This window comes from Herpailurus yagouaroundi, unplaced genomic scaffold (genome assembly GCF_014898765.1).
Source record: "Herpailurus yagouaroundi ecotype Mexico unplaced genomic scaffold, PumYag 217, whole genome shotgun sequence".
In the NCBI taxonomy this organism is placed as follows: Eukaryota; Metazoa; Chordata; class Mammalia; order Carnivora; family Felidae; genus Herpailurus; species Herpailurus yagouaroundi.
In genome coordinates, this window is record NW_024412448.1 from 5,053,936 (window position 1) to 5,067,682 (window position 13,747).

The window sequence follows — 13,747 nt, forward strand, 5'->3', positions numbered from 1 at the left end:
GCCTCCACGCTCAGCCTCCACCCTCAGCCTCCACCTTTAGCCTCCACCCCCAGCCTCCATCCTCAGCCTCCTCTCCGTGTGCAGAACTGGGGGCAGGGAGCAAGTTCACTGAAAACAGGGTTGGAACACTGCAGGGCCTGTGGGTGGCCGGAAGCACAGGTCGAACCAAACCCCTTGAGGGGCGGCTAGAGCCTGGGGGCAGCTGTAGGAGGTGGGGGTGGGTGGGGGCGGGGGTGGTTCTAGAGGAAAACCCCAGGGGGGCCTCCTAAAAGCAGCGGCTAGGGCCCTCCCTGCCACCTTCAGTGCCCCGCGGGCTGGGCGGGTCACAGTTGGGGCATAAAAGGGGCTTTTCTGTTGTCATTAAGGTCCTGCTGTAAGCACGTGAACCCACACAGAAGGGACCACAGAGTACGGCTCCTTCACGTGAAGACACGAGACGCCAAAGCCAACACGTTCAGGAAATGGAAACGCCCATGAGAAGAGACAACAAAAGCTACCGCGCACACGGCAGGCACTGTGTCATCGCGGGCGCTGGCTCTGCTGACCAGAACCAGCCAGCATCCCGGCCACCCTGTCCCCGGTCCCGCCTCTGCACATGCCCTCCTGCAGGGGCCGTTTATGGCACTGGACCGTCTTTTGCCAGTTACATTTTTTTTAAATGTTTATTTATTTTTGAGATAACGCGAGAGACAGAGTGCAAGCAGCGGAGGGGCAGACAGAGGGAGACACAGAATCCGAAGCGGGCTCCAGGCCCCGAGCTGTCAGCCCAGAGCCCGACGCGGAACTCGAACCCACGAACCGCGAGACCATGACCCGAGCCGGAGTCAGGCGCTCAACCAAATGAGCCACTCAGGCACCCCGCCAGTTACATTTAAGAAAACACTTCCATCCACTGCAGAAGCAACACAGAAAGTGAGGCAGAGACCCCAGGTCCTGTCACCGTCCACGGGTCAGCCTCCACCCTGCCCCGAACGGGACGCCTCCTCGATGGCCTGGTGGCCCGGGCACCACGGTCCAGCGCGGCCGGGTCTTTCCCACAGGAGGCACCGCGTTCTGGAAAACTGTACGGCCACGTTTAGGAGCAGTGCCTCACATTTATGGGGCACCTGCTGTGTACCGAGGTCTCCCTTCCAGGTTGCGGAGGGGACAGAGCATTTCTGGGGACCTGGGCGGGAGAAGGACAAGGCACAGGTCAGAACAGAACCAGGTGCCGGGCTGGGCTTCCCGTAAAAGGAAAATGTGACTTGTTTCTGCCATCAGGTGGGGACAGGTGTCTGGGCGGGACTGTCACATGACCTAGATCACCGCCCCCACCACCAGTCGTCTGTCAGCGAGTCCTGTGACCCTAAGGGGGATGAAACTCTAACCTGGTGACAGAAGCTACAAGAAGCAGAGGGGGGTGGCCGTGTGTCTGTGGCTGATCACACATGGAAAAGTGGTGATTGTTACCAGCACGCACGTGCTGCTGCGGGACATGTGGGGAGCCAGGGCCTGAAGGGACAGCCCGGAGCCAGGCCGGCCGGCCAGAAGACCCCACACAGAACACAGGCGGTGGCGGGATGGAGGGACCGTGCAGGGGAAGAGCCACGTCCCCACACACCGCAGCAACTTCAAACTGACGTCTGGAAGTCAAATCACAGCACCGGAGAAGAAAAGAGGGAGACACCAGGCTTCTTCGTGGAAAAGAATGTTTAAGCTAAAAGCAACAGAGGGAATCACAAAATATCGATGGGTTTCGCTCCATAAAAACGTATGTTCCATAAAAGCCCCAAATTGAAGGCGCATGGCAAACCAGGAAAAACGATTTACAGAACACCTATCACAAGACTGGTAGCATTACTCTACAGGGCCCACCATCAGCGAAAATTAAAAAAAAAAAAAATACGTTAAGACCCCATAACACAAACAAACAGACTAAGCAAAGCCCGCAAGGAAACGATCAGCCTCGGCCGTAATCCAAGAGGCGCAACTCGAAACACGAAGTCCGCTTCCGGCCTGAGCGAGTTCCCAGAACCCCCCGTCGTGGCTGAAGCCAGGGCACCAGAAGCAGCCGCCAGGCTCCCCGTGCGAGAATCGGAGAATCAACTGGAAAGCGGTTCAGAGATGTGGGTGCAGCTCCTTGGGGACCGAGCTTCTCGTTGGCCAAGTGATTCCTTGTCTGGGAATTTATTTATTTTTTAACGTTGATTTATTTGGGTGGGAGGGGCAGACAGAGAGGGGGGACAGAAGATCCCAAGCAGGCTCCGCACTGTCAGCACAGAGCCCCGTGCGGGGCTCGAGCTCACGAACCGAGAGATCAGGACCTGAGCTGAAGTCAGACGCTCAACCGACTGAGCCACCCAGGCGCCCCCACCTTGTCTGGGAATTTCAACCAAGAGACTAACCCGGAGGGTGCCCAAGTCCTGAATAAATGAACGGAGGAATGAGAGCGCTAACTCCGAAGACAGACACACGTCCCACGCATTCGTTACGGTGACGGTTCTAAGAAGGACCAGTAAGGAAGAGTCGACCCGTAAGGAAGGATTGAACAAAACAGTGTATCTGCAAAGGAGCCAGAGAAAGTGAGCTGAAGAAGTTTTCAAAGTGGAAATCTCAACGTGACGCTACTCAGAAGGAAGACACACGAGGACACGTTTGGGCGCCGGGCAAGTGTCCGTCACGTGACTGTGCGGCCAAGGGGTTGGGGGGCCCCCCAAACCACGCGCGAGGTCTCCCGAGGGCCAACCGTCAACAGGCGTGGTTGAGTCTATGTCAGTCACACGTCGATAAGGTGGAAAGCAAGAGGCAGCACTGCTCCTAAATCCAGGTCACCGTTGTGTTAAAAAAAAAAAAATTCACCTGGAAGAAAATCTCTCAAACCGTGAGCGGTGCCCGTCTGGGGCGGCAGAAGCCGCTTACCGCCTGCTCGTTGCTGGCACATTCCATATGGCCGCTGCCGAGCACGCGGTCTCTAGAATCTAGCGTGTGTCATCTCCTGTAATTCTCACTCACAACCCATCGTTCCGTCTGGAAAGACCCCCACGGCCGCAGAGCACGCAGAACAGGGCCCCGGCGTCACCGAGTCCTGGGCTCGGCCCCCCACACCCTGTCCAACCTTCTGGGGTCTGAAGCTTCCAGGCCATTCCTCACCCAGGCGGGCGCCATCTTCAAAAGCACCACCCGCCGATGGCTCCTCTGAGCCATCCACGCTGAGCCCCACTTGCCCACGGGCTTGGCGTGAGGGCACGTCCCTGGGGGCCTGAGACACAGGCAGTACTCGGGCGCCATGCTGAAGGAGTGAGGGCGGGGCCCGTCAACCCTCCAACCTCGAAGCCACGTGCCTCGGTTTCCCCAGTCTCCTCTGGAGAGGCCACCCCCTGCTGTCCACCTGGCATCTGCTCTGAAGGGTAAGTGAGCAGTCTGACCACTAAGATGCCATGATTTTTGTTTAATTTTTATATATTTTATTCTGAGGGGGAGAGAGAGAGAGAGAGAGAGAGAACTCGTGGGGGAGGGGCAGAGCAAGGGGGACAGCGCAGAGCCCGACATGGGTCTCGAACTCTCAACCCATGAGATCGTGACCTGACCCAGGGGCAGATGCTCAGCCAGCTGAGCCCCCCAGGCTCCCCGATGCCATGATTTTTTAACGGGAAGTAAGCGTCGTGAGGCCCCACGGGTGTGGAGTCTCCAGAGCAGCAGAAAACAGGGGGTGTTTGCCAGGGGCCGTGCGACGGGGAGTGGCTGCTGGTGGCTCGTTGTGTCGTTACGGGGTGAGGAGAATGTTCTGGAACCAGAGGGGTGGGTGCACGACACTGGGCACTAAATACCCTGCATCGCTCACTTCCAGACGGTCCCCTTTACGTTACGTGAGCTTCACCTCGATTTCAAAGTGTCCAGAGAGCACTCAGACGCCCGTGGAGGCCAGGTCAAGGGTCACGTCCACAACAGAGAGTACTGTCCATCGAGGCCTGATGCCCTCTGCTGCTCGCACCACGGAGAGCTCACTCCCAGCAGGAGCAGCCGAGGGGTCCCCAGCCCAGCCCAGTGCGCCCCGGGCTCCTCACGTGGCCTGCCCAGGCTGCCCAGCCCACGGGGACTCCAGCACGGGGATCAGCCGCAGGCCCGGGGCGGGGCCTCGGCCGGGCGTCTGAGGACATCCTGGCACCAGTCCCCCTGCCCCCATGCCCGGTGACGCAAACGGGGTCCTGCACAGGAAGGAACCACAGCCAGGAGGGCTTTCTGCTGAGTTAACAGGATGAGGCAAGTGAACAGTGTTAAGGGTGGCAGTTTGCGTGCCCAGGGTGTCAGGGGCCAACGTCCCAGGGAGGCCCCACTGACCCCATCGTCTGCCCCTGACACCCCCATCTCCCAGCCCCCTGCCGAAGCAAGCAGGAGTCAGCAGGATTCTGGGGTTCCCGGGGCGGGGGGGTGGCCGGCAGGAGAGGTCCCCACCCCCACCAGCCGTCCTGGGAGCAGAGCCAGTGCTGGGGGCGGAGGGGGCAGAGGTTCTCCACGAAGGTTGGTCTGTGGGCCCAGACGTGGAAGTTTTCCCTAGAGGAGCGGACACGGGCGCCCTCCACCAGGTCTGGGCCCTCGTGTGGCCGGGCGCCTCCCAGGGGGACCCAGGCTCGTGTGTTTCCTCCCTTCTTCCCCCAGATCTCAGAGATCAGCGGGAACGATGACAGGACGGACCGGGGACCGAAACCAGAGCCCCCGCTTGTCTGTAAGGGGGGCTGCAGGCTGCCGGGGTGGGAGTGGCAACCAGAGACACACGCGGGCCCCCCCGGGACGAAAGCCACACCTGCAGGAGACACCCCACAAGAGTCGGGACTGCATCCAGAACCGTCACGCACGGCCCCGAGGCTCACCTGACCACGTCCTCCCCACCTCAGAACCCGACTCTGGGCAGGGTCGCAGCTGCCCAGCCTCCGCCCCCCGCAGGTGCGTCTGGGTGAGGAGGCTGTGGCCCACTGCCCCCACCCCAGGACCTTCCAAACCTCTCACCCCCGAGTCCCGGTCTCCTGCTCTGTGCAGGACAGGGGGCGGGGGACGTGCACACAGGGCTGGACGGTGAGCAGGTGATCTGAACAGTCGTGCACCCCAAAGACAGAGGTGGGGCCGTGAGGTGAAGGCACGCCCCCTCCAAGAGAGACAAGTGTCCACCTAGAGCGACAGGCCTGGAGCCGGCGGTCACGTCTCAAAGCCCTGCAGGTGCAGACGGCCTTCCCCGGGCGGCTGTGGCCAGGGGCCAAGTGGGGTCACGGCAACCGCTTACCCGAGAGGGCTCTTTCTGGAGCCCCCGGCCACAGATCCACGGAGGGCGGCCCGGCAGCTGGCGTGGCCAGTATCAGCCCCTTCCTGCTGTCGCTGTGGGTCGGGACCTAGAACCTCACCCAGAGCCTAAGAGGGGGAAGCCTGGGTTCCAGCTCCCCAGGGGCAGGATACCTCCGCGGGGGGCCCGGGGCCTTCCTCCCGGAGAAGGGGGGAGGGACAGCACACAGGTCCCCACGTCCTCACACACGGGCACTCACACGCACGTGTGCACACACACACACACACACACTCAAGTACATACACATTTGGTCCTACGCTCACACGCTTTCATGTGTTCAGTCTCCCACCCACGCACACCCACGCACACCTCTAGGCCCTCACATGCACACGCACATGCCTGCTCCCAGATACGTGCACACACTTGCACACTCACACCTGCACACACACGCACTCCCCGCCATCAGGCGCGTGCTCTGGAGCGCACGCTGGCGGTTTGGGGGGGACACACCCCTGGGGGCTCCCTCCAGGTTCCGCCCCAGGACCGAACCCCAGGGCCACATGAGCAGCCGGCCGGCTCCGCCCCACATCAGGCCAGCTTGTCACAAACACAGGGACGGAAGGAAGTTCTGCAATCTGCACGCTGTCCAGTGACACATGAGAAAGCCCGGGCCTGGCCACCATCCACATCAGAGCCCCCTCCTGCACCATGGGTGCACTCTCACAGCTGGTCCTGAGGAGGGGGCCTGGGGGTCTGGGTGAGGACCGCTAACATGGGTGCCGCGGCCTGCCTCTATGCTCCCCTCTGGCTGACACACGGTCCCCTCTGCACAAATGCTCCTCCCACTTGGTCCCCGGCCTCGTCCTCCTGTCCTTCTGAGACATGCAGCACGTCCAAGGCCCCGCACTCCCCCTGGGGGCCTGTGGGTGACACCCCGGGAAAGCAGGCCGACTGTTCTGTTCACCTGGGGACCCCGTTCTGACACACGCCCGGCACGAGGCCGCCCCGAGGGGCCGGAGCTGGAGAGATGAGTGCTTTCTCTTGAGCCCGGCGGGGCGGGGGCTGCTGGGGGACAGCAGCTTGGTAGAGGCCAAGGGGCCACCAGGCTCAGGCTCGCCCCAGCCCAGATCTCCTGACATCCTTGCCTCCAAGTTTCTGCCTGGACCCCATGCAGGGCAGAGTTGGGGTGAGGCCGGCTAGGGAAGGAGGAAGGCAGGGACGTCGCCCAGGCCAGGGGCAGCCTCGGCCACGAGCAGGAATGCGCCCATGGGCCTAGCAGAAGGAGCCCAGGCCCCACCGAGGACCAGGACAGCCTCTTCCAAGGCTACGCGGCTTTGATCTGAGCAAGACCGTTCCTTTGGGTGGATCATCCACGGGAGCTGGAAGCTGCCTCTTGGGGGGGTGCACAGCCCGCTCAGAAGCGCGAGCGCCATGACACCTGTGTCTGGCCAGGAGCTTGGCCCAGGACGCGTCCACACCATGCCCGACCAATGAGGAAAAGGCTGTAACGGGCGTTCACAGAAGAGACGTGCAAACGGGCAACAAGGCCCCGGAAAGGCCTCGAAGGCGCCAGGTGGCGGGAAAAGGCAAGTGAGGCTGCCGCGGGGCGCCCCGGGTTGGCGGCCACCACGCGCTGGGCAGCCCACGGCGTCCACTGCAGCTGCCCCCACCCCGAGCGGCTCCAGCCCCTCTCCCAGCAGGGCCCCGACGGGGGTGGGGACAAGGGAGACCCCACGCTGCGCGACTTGTGGACACGAAATGTGCACGTGAGGCCAGCCCCTGGAGGCACACGCGGTGCCGGTGGGGGGCAGGGAGTGGGGAGGGCCTGGCGGTCAGCATGGGGACACCAGCGTTCCTAACCCCGCCGCTCGGATGGTTGCACGACTCCGTGAATGCAGTAAACACCACCAGAGTACGCGCTTCCAAGGAGGTGAGTGCGGGGCGCCTGGGCGGCTCAGTCGGTTGAGCATGTGACCAGCTCAGGTCATGATCGCGCAGTTCCTGAGTTCGAGCCCCGCGTCCATCGGGTTCGCTGCTGTCCACGTGGAGCCTGCTTAGAGCCTCTGTTCCCCCCCCCGCCCCTCCCCTTCTCAGAAATTAAAGAAAAAGCCAGGGGCGGGGTGATTCCCTTGGAATGTGAATTATATCTCAACAAAGCTGTCATAGGGAAGTCGGGGACAGAAGGCAATGGCCGTCCACACCAGGTCACTGGAGGAACAGTGCCATCGGTGTGAGTGGGACGGACACCCGACAAACAACCCACCCGCCCGGCCTGAGGCCAAGCAACAGCCACTGGAGGCCCTGGGTCCTCCTACTCGGGGGGTCGGAGCCCCCGCACCTGCTGGGGACCACAGGCGGCCCTGCAGCCCCTTGTTCAAAATCATTAAAAATTTTAACACGGCACGAAGCCTGTGGGACCCTCCCCGGAGCCAGACCCCGACGAGGACTCCCCAAGTCCCCAAGACGGCGTCCTCAGAACCATCCTGCTGCCGGGCTCCCACGCCGGCCTCAGCACAGGGGAGGCCTCGGCGGAGTCCAGAGGTGGGACCCGGGCTCCCCTGCTCCCGGCCTGGCTCCCACGGACGGACAGCTTGTCTCCCCGGCCAGCCCAAGGCCAGCGGCCAGGGCACCCTGACCGGCAGGTGGGCACACCCCTCATGGGGAGGGGCACCACCGCACCCTCGCCGGGGCTGAGCAAGGCCAGGTCCGGCCACACCCCACCGTGGGAGGTGACCCCCTGTCGCCAGGATCCCACTGCCTCACGCACACGCGCCGACCCCTAGGCCGCCCAGCCACCACACTGGCCCTGCCCACTCCTGTACTGCCACTTCCTCCTCCCCAGAGCAGGGGCTGGGGCCTCGCGACCACAAGCCCCCGTCCCCCGGGGCCTGACGGTGGAGAGCGGCCCCTGTCCTCCCAGAAACCCCCACTTACCCGGCTCCGGGCGGCCGCTCCCACGTGGCTCCGACCGCTGGTCTAACCCCAGAGTGACTCTCCGGAGACCCCTGACCCTACTCGGGGCCCCCAGGTGCCCCGCCTCGGCCCTGCCACCGCCCGAGGAAGCCCGGGGGTGGGGGGGGGCTTGGCATGGACACGGCCCAGACAGGCCGCCTGGGAACTGGCCTCCGGCCCTGTGTCCCCTGCCCTCGCTTTCTCTGCTGCTTCCTCTGCGGGGGGCGGGGAGGCCTCGGGCCGCCGTCCCGCTGGCGCCCCTTCCCGTGCGACAGGCAGGTCCTGAGGATGCCTGCGCGTGGTCGCCTCACTTTCTTCCCAAGGCTCCACCAGGTGGGGACGGCCGCCCCGTCTGCACAGGTGGCGGAGGCAGGCTGAGGGCGGGAGGCAGGCTCGGAGCCACCAGGGGCTGCCGGACGGACAGCACATCACCAGCGGGGACGGGGCACAACAGCGCTGGGAGCCAGAAGTCCTCGGTCAGGGCCACGCTCCCTCCGGGTCCTGCCGGCCTTTCCCAGTTTCTGGGGGTGCCAGGAGGCCTCCCACTTTCCCGCAAGGACCTCAGCCACGGGACTTAGGCCCACCCTGAACACCTACGAAGACTCCCATCCTGAGGCTCCAGATGGACAGGAACTTCGGCGGGGGACACTATTCCCCCCAGGAGCCCACTGTGGCAGGGAAGATGGGGTACGTGGGGGAGTTTCCCAGATAAAGGAGAGGCACGCGCCCCCAGGAAAGACTGTGGGTCGAGGGGCCCACCCTTGGGAAAGGCTCCGTGGCCGGGGGACAGCAGAGGCAGCCTTTGAGGGCCAGCCACCGGGACAGAGAGCTCTGGACCCCGGAGCCCCAGGCCACCTGCTTCGGGCACAGACATCCCTGCCCCCATGACTTCAAGGAGAGCAGTGATGGAGCTGGGGGCCGAGGGGGAGGCGGGATCTGGTTCTCCCCTCAGCCATGACCCCACCCAGGATGCCCTAGTACCCACCCAGGCCAGTGGAAATCAACAGCAGAACGGGGCTGTGGGTGCGACAACCAGGAGGTCACGGCCCTGGCGGGGGCCTCATGGGCCAGGACCCCCAAGGACAAGGTGGTGGCAAAGTCCATGCACAGAAGCCAGAGGCAGTAATATGCCCGGCCCAAGGTCACCCAAGGCCGGGGAGATGGTCTGGCCTCGGAGGGATCAGGTCCAGGCCAGCCCCAAGTTCAGGTCAGGGGCAGGCCGGGGCAGCACGGACGGGCAGCCGGCGGGTCAGAAGGCCACACTCAGGGCTAACTGCGCCCAAGGGACACTCTCCAGCCCCAGCAGGTGACCACACATGTTATTAACGGGCAGGCTCTGCCCCGGCATGTCCGCACGAGGTGCACGTGTGTGTGTTCATCGGTGTGAAGGGGCACGTGTGCAGGCGTGCACCTGTACGTGCGTGTGCACATGAGGAGTGTAGGCGTGTGCGACGGCTTATATGTGTGCACAGTGTGTGACCACATGCGTGTGAGCACGTGTGTGTGTGTGCGCACAGGAGTGCGGGTGTGTGCACAGGTGGGTGAGAACGCACATGCGTGTGTGTGCACACAAGTGCAGGTGGGTGCGAGGTTTATATGTGTGCGTACAGGTGTGTATGAGCACGTATGTGTGCGAGTGCACATAGGAGGGGGTGTGTGTGAGGTTATATGTGTGCACACAGGAGTCTGCGTGAGCACGTGCGTGGGTGTGTGTATCACTTTCACTCACGGGAGGGCATGTGTGCATCCGTGAGCGTTCACGCGTGTACGAGTGCGTGTGACCCTCTTTGCGTGGGTGCAGGGCCCTGTGGGGGAGAAACAGCCCCACTGAGGGAAGGGCAGAGCCTGGCTTCCCGGAGAACGTGCGGGAAGCAAAGAAACCGGCTCCCCTCCCCCTGTGCCCGGAGGGACGTGGCTCCCCCTGCTGGCCCACACCCCGCGGACTCACCCCAGAGAGCAGCGCAAGGGCGCTTGCCTGTGTGGTCCCAGAGGGGCCTGGGAGCTCCTGCCTCCGGCTCCGGCCAGGCCTCAGGGCAGCCGGACTTGCAAACCGCTGCCAGTTCCCCGGGCGCCCCCGGGTCCTCAGCTCCCCTAGGTACACCCCTCCTTTCGTCCCCTCAGACCCCCCCCCCCCCGCACTGAGGCGTCACCCTAAGGCCCCGGCTGCACCCAACCCTGTGCTGGGAGTGAGCTACCCGTGGGCCAGGCTCGGGATGAGGATCCACCAGGGGCACGGACATGAGCTGAGAGGCGGGGGGAACGGGCCGGGGCTGCCTTGTCCTCCAGGAGCTTTCCCACACCCCCAGTCCCACCAGCCAGTGCACAGGACCCCTGCCCCGGGTCAGCCTCGACCGGCGTGGCCAACACCTGCTTTCACGCCACCGACCCCGTGAACCCTCACGTGACCCCCAGAGGTGGGCACCTGACAGCTTAGGAAACTGAGGTGGCACAGAGAGGGCCACGTGGTCAGGGAGGGGAGCTCTCGGGGAGAAGCCAAAACCTGGAGGCGGCCCCTCAGACAGCCCCAGGCCCCCCGGGATCAGGGACTCATAGCCCTGCCCAGAAACGCAGCACGGTGACCAAGGCCGGCACCTGCCAGACACCTACTGAGGTCCCTCAGGCTCATCCGGCCGGGTCCTGCCTCGGGACACTCCTACAGGAGAGGGGACCCTCACTCTCTCATGGCCACACCATCCTGTCCCTCCCGGCCCCGCCCAACTGCTCCTGACCCTCCCTGTGACACACCCATCATCCCTCAGTTCGCGCCTCCCACCTGGTCTCTCCAGGGTGAGGTTTCACGTACTTTGGACTGAACCTCAAGAAAGGCCGAGTGTTCGTTCGGCCCAAGGCCACACGGCACTGAAGTCACACGGCTACGTCTACCAAGAAATCCCGCACCCTCACCCGTATCCTGGGAAAGAGGACCCCAGAAGTGGCAGCCTGCACAGGCCCAAGGTGCCCCAAGACCACACATGCACACCTGCCCCTCCCCCATGGCACCTGGCCCTGCCCATACCTGAGAGCTGGTGGTGGCCCAGGCAGGCACTGGTTTAGGTGGGGTCCCCAGGTCACACTTGAGCAGATACAGCCTCAGCCTCAAACTCAGTCCCCTTTTCTTTGTTTTTTTTCTTTTTTTGGTTAGTATTTTTATTTTATTTTATTTTTTTAATTTACATCCAAATTAGTTAGCATGTAGTGCGACAACGATTTCAGGAGCAGATTCCTTAATGCCCCAGTCCCCTCTTCAATATAACTGCCACCGTCACTGCCTCCCGCCCATAGGGACCACCACGGAATCCCAAGAAAGCCACATGGCCTGGCCTGGTGACTTTATGAGGGACTCCCTGCACGGGCCTGGCCTCTCTGTCCACCCCTGACTGCTGGGCAACCACAGACACAAACTTCAAGACGGCCAAGAACTCGGGTCTTCCCTGCCCTCCGGACCATGCCCCCAGCATGGTCCCCTGCACCCCCCAACACGCGCAGCCCTCAAAAAGAGGCACCTCCCTCCACTCTTGGGTGGCGCCATGGAGCCACCTCTAAAATAGCATCTCTATTCACTAAGCCCCAAGTTTTCCCCACGCACTTAACCTCCACGAGGGCCTGGGGGTAAGCACTGTTATCCCATTTTACAGATGAGAAACCAGCCCCAGAGAGGCAGGTTTGGGCAGAGAGACCCCAGCGGGTGAGAACTGGGCTCTGAACGCTGGGCGCTTAGCGGGAGGCCAGGGGACCCCACCTTTCCTCCTCCCCAACGCTCCCGTGGGGCCAACACCCTGCACCCCTGCCCGTTTACCCACCGCCGCCATTCAGGGCAGCCCCTCTACCCGAGGACACAGCTCTGCCCTTCACTGACCTTGCAGAGGAGACCTCCCCTCAGCCTCCCGACAACTTTTTTCCCTGTAAGTCATTAAACTGACACATTGTAATTACACTGATCACAGCTGTTTGCACTGTTGTTTCTCTAAAGTGGGGGAAGGGTCTGTGCCCACTCCTGAGTGTAGGGAGGGGGTAAGTGAACCCCACACAGGGCAAGTCTGGGCTCCACAAATTGTGCAAGAGGGCGGGTGGGGGGAGGGCTTCCATCCCGGGGTCAGTCCTGGCGTGTGCACACACACACACAAGCACAAACGACCCTGCTACCAGTTCCAAGGCCGGCACTTCCTGAAGCTGGATCCCCGCCTCCCAGAGGGCATGCTGCCTGGAGCACTGGCCTGGAGGGGCCCGGATGCCTGTCCCTAAAGGCTGCCCGGGCACAGGGCTGCTGCTGTCCGCCCTCCGGGCCATCTGCTGATGACTGCGCCTTCTCCAAGCCCTGGGAGTTGGTTGCCTGGGAAGTCTTTTCTGAGGGACTGACACCCACACCCTAAACCCAACAGACAGACTTCACGTCAGCTCCCTTCTCCCAGGAGCAAAATGCCTTCGGATGGGGCCGTGCCCAGGGGACCCAGCGCGTGGCTGCACACACCGGGCCCTGCTCCAGGGAGGGAGACCCAGGAGAGCTTGTCACATGTGCGCCTGGCTTTGTTTTGGCTGGATTAGCCTGTGCCAAAGCTCCAGTGACATGTGGGTGGGACTCGGGCCCCTGGGCCATGGCTCCAGGGCAGGGATTTATCTCTCAGGCTGGTGGAGGAGGCCCGGAGCTGGGAGGGATGGAGGGAAGAAAGCCTACCACCTCCTGGTGACGGATGCGGGCCTCCAGCTGGCGCGGCCCCCCCGCTGCTGGGCCCACTGAACCTGCCCACCACCGCCAGGAGGCCAGGCAGCCACGGGTAAATGTGGTGCCACCAGGCTGGCAGAAGAGGCTGGGCCCCAGGGCCCCTGCAGCCAGCTAGATGGTGCTGCCTTGGCTTCCCCCACACTGTCCAGGGGGCCCGGACACCCACCGAAGCCCATCTCTCCTGAGCCTCTGCCCAGTGGGCCGTCCTGTGGGTGGCCGCTGCTCCCAACTCCCTATGCAGGCTTCTGGTCAGCCAGGCAGGGCTCCCTAGAACCTGCCCCCAGCACCGACAGGGGCCTCCCACACCAAGACCGTGGGCGGGCAAGGGGCCATGGTGGCCTGGGACCCAAAGCAACACTCCCACAGCTCCCAGGGGGCCCTGGTCCTGGCCACTTCCTCCCCTGGACACCTGGGGCCAACGCAGGCCTCCTGCCCCAGTTACCTGAGCCTCCGCGGCCCACCCCCCTGCCAGAGGCTTCAGCTGTGCCAGTGCCGGCACCACGGCCTGCCCACCTCCACCATCAGGCCCCTAGGGGGTCCTTCCCAGAGCAGTTCCTCCCGCGGGCTCTACTCAGGGTGGGGAAAGGGTTAATTTCCATGCAAAAGAGGAAACCGCGGCTCAGGAAGCATCATGTCCGCAGTGGGGGGGAGGGGGGCGACTGGAGGTGCGGGGTGGGGGGGTTGGCGGGCTGGACCGGCAGGTTGGGGGCAGCCGCAGCGGGCAGAGGGCTGGCCCAGGGGCGCGGCCAGCGGACTCACCGGGGTCGAAGTGCGAGCTGAAGGCGAAGCTGGGGTTGAAGAAGGACGACGACATGGCCAGGGCT

At 63.4% G+C, this 13,747-nt stretch overlaps 1 protein-coding gene and 1 long non-coding RNA gene across 4 annotated transcripts in view; one reads left to right on the forward strand and one right to left on the reverse strand.

Moving 5' to 3' along the window:
* The window catches only part of LOC121018036 (uncharacterized), a 2,825-nt gene extending 2,083 nt beyond the window's left edge, over positions 1-742 (forward strand). Inside the window, exon 3 of the long non-coding RNA XR_005784998.1 lies at positions 366-742. This is a non-coding gene — a long non-coding RNA (uncharacterized LOC121018036). The remainder of the gene's footprint in view (positions 1-365) is intronic.
* AATK (apoptosis associated tyrosine kinase) overlaps positions 1-13,741 on the reverse strand; it is a 32,806-nt gene extending 19,065 nt beyond the window's left edge. For all 3 annotated transcript variants that reach the window (XM_040456633.1, XM_040456629.1, XM_040456628.1), the window contains exon 1: positions 13,683-13,741. Coding sequence is in view for 2 of the 3 variants with exons in the window: in XM_040456629.1 (XP_040312563.1) it covers positions 13,683-13,737 (55 nt within the window). In the remaining variant the exon portion in view is untranslated. The remainder of the gene's footprint in view (positions 1-13,682) is intronic.
* Positions 13,742-13,747: the final 6 nt, after the last annotated feature.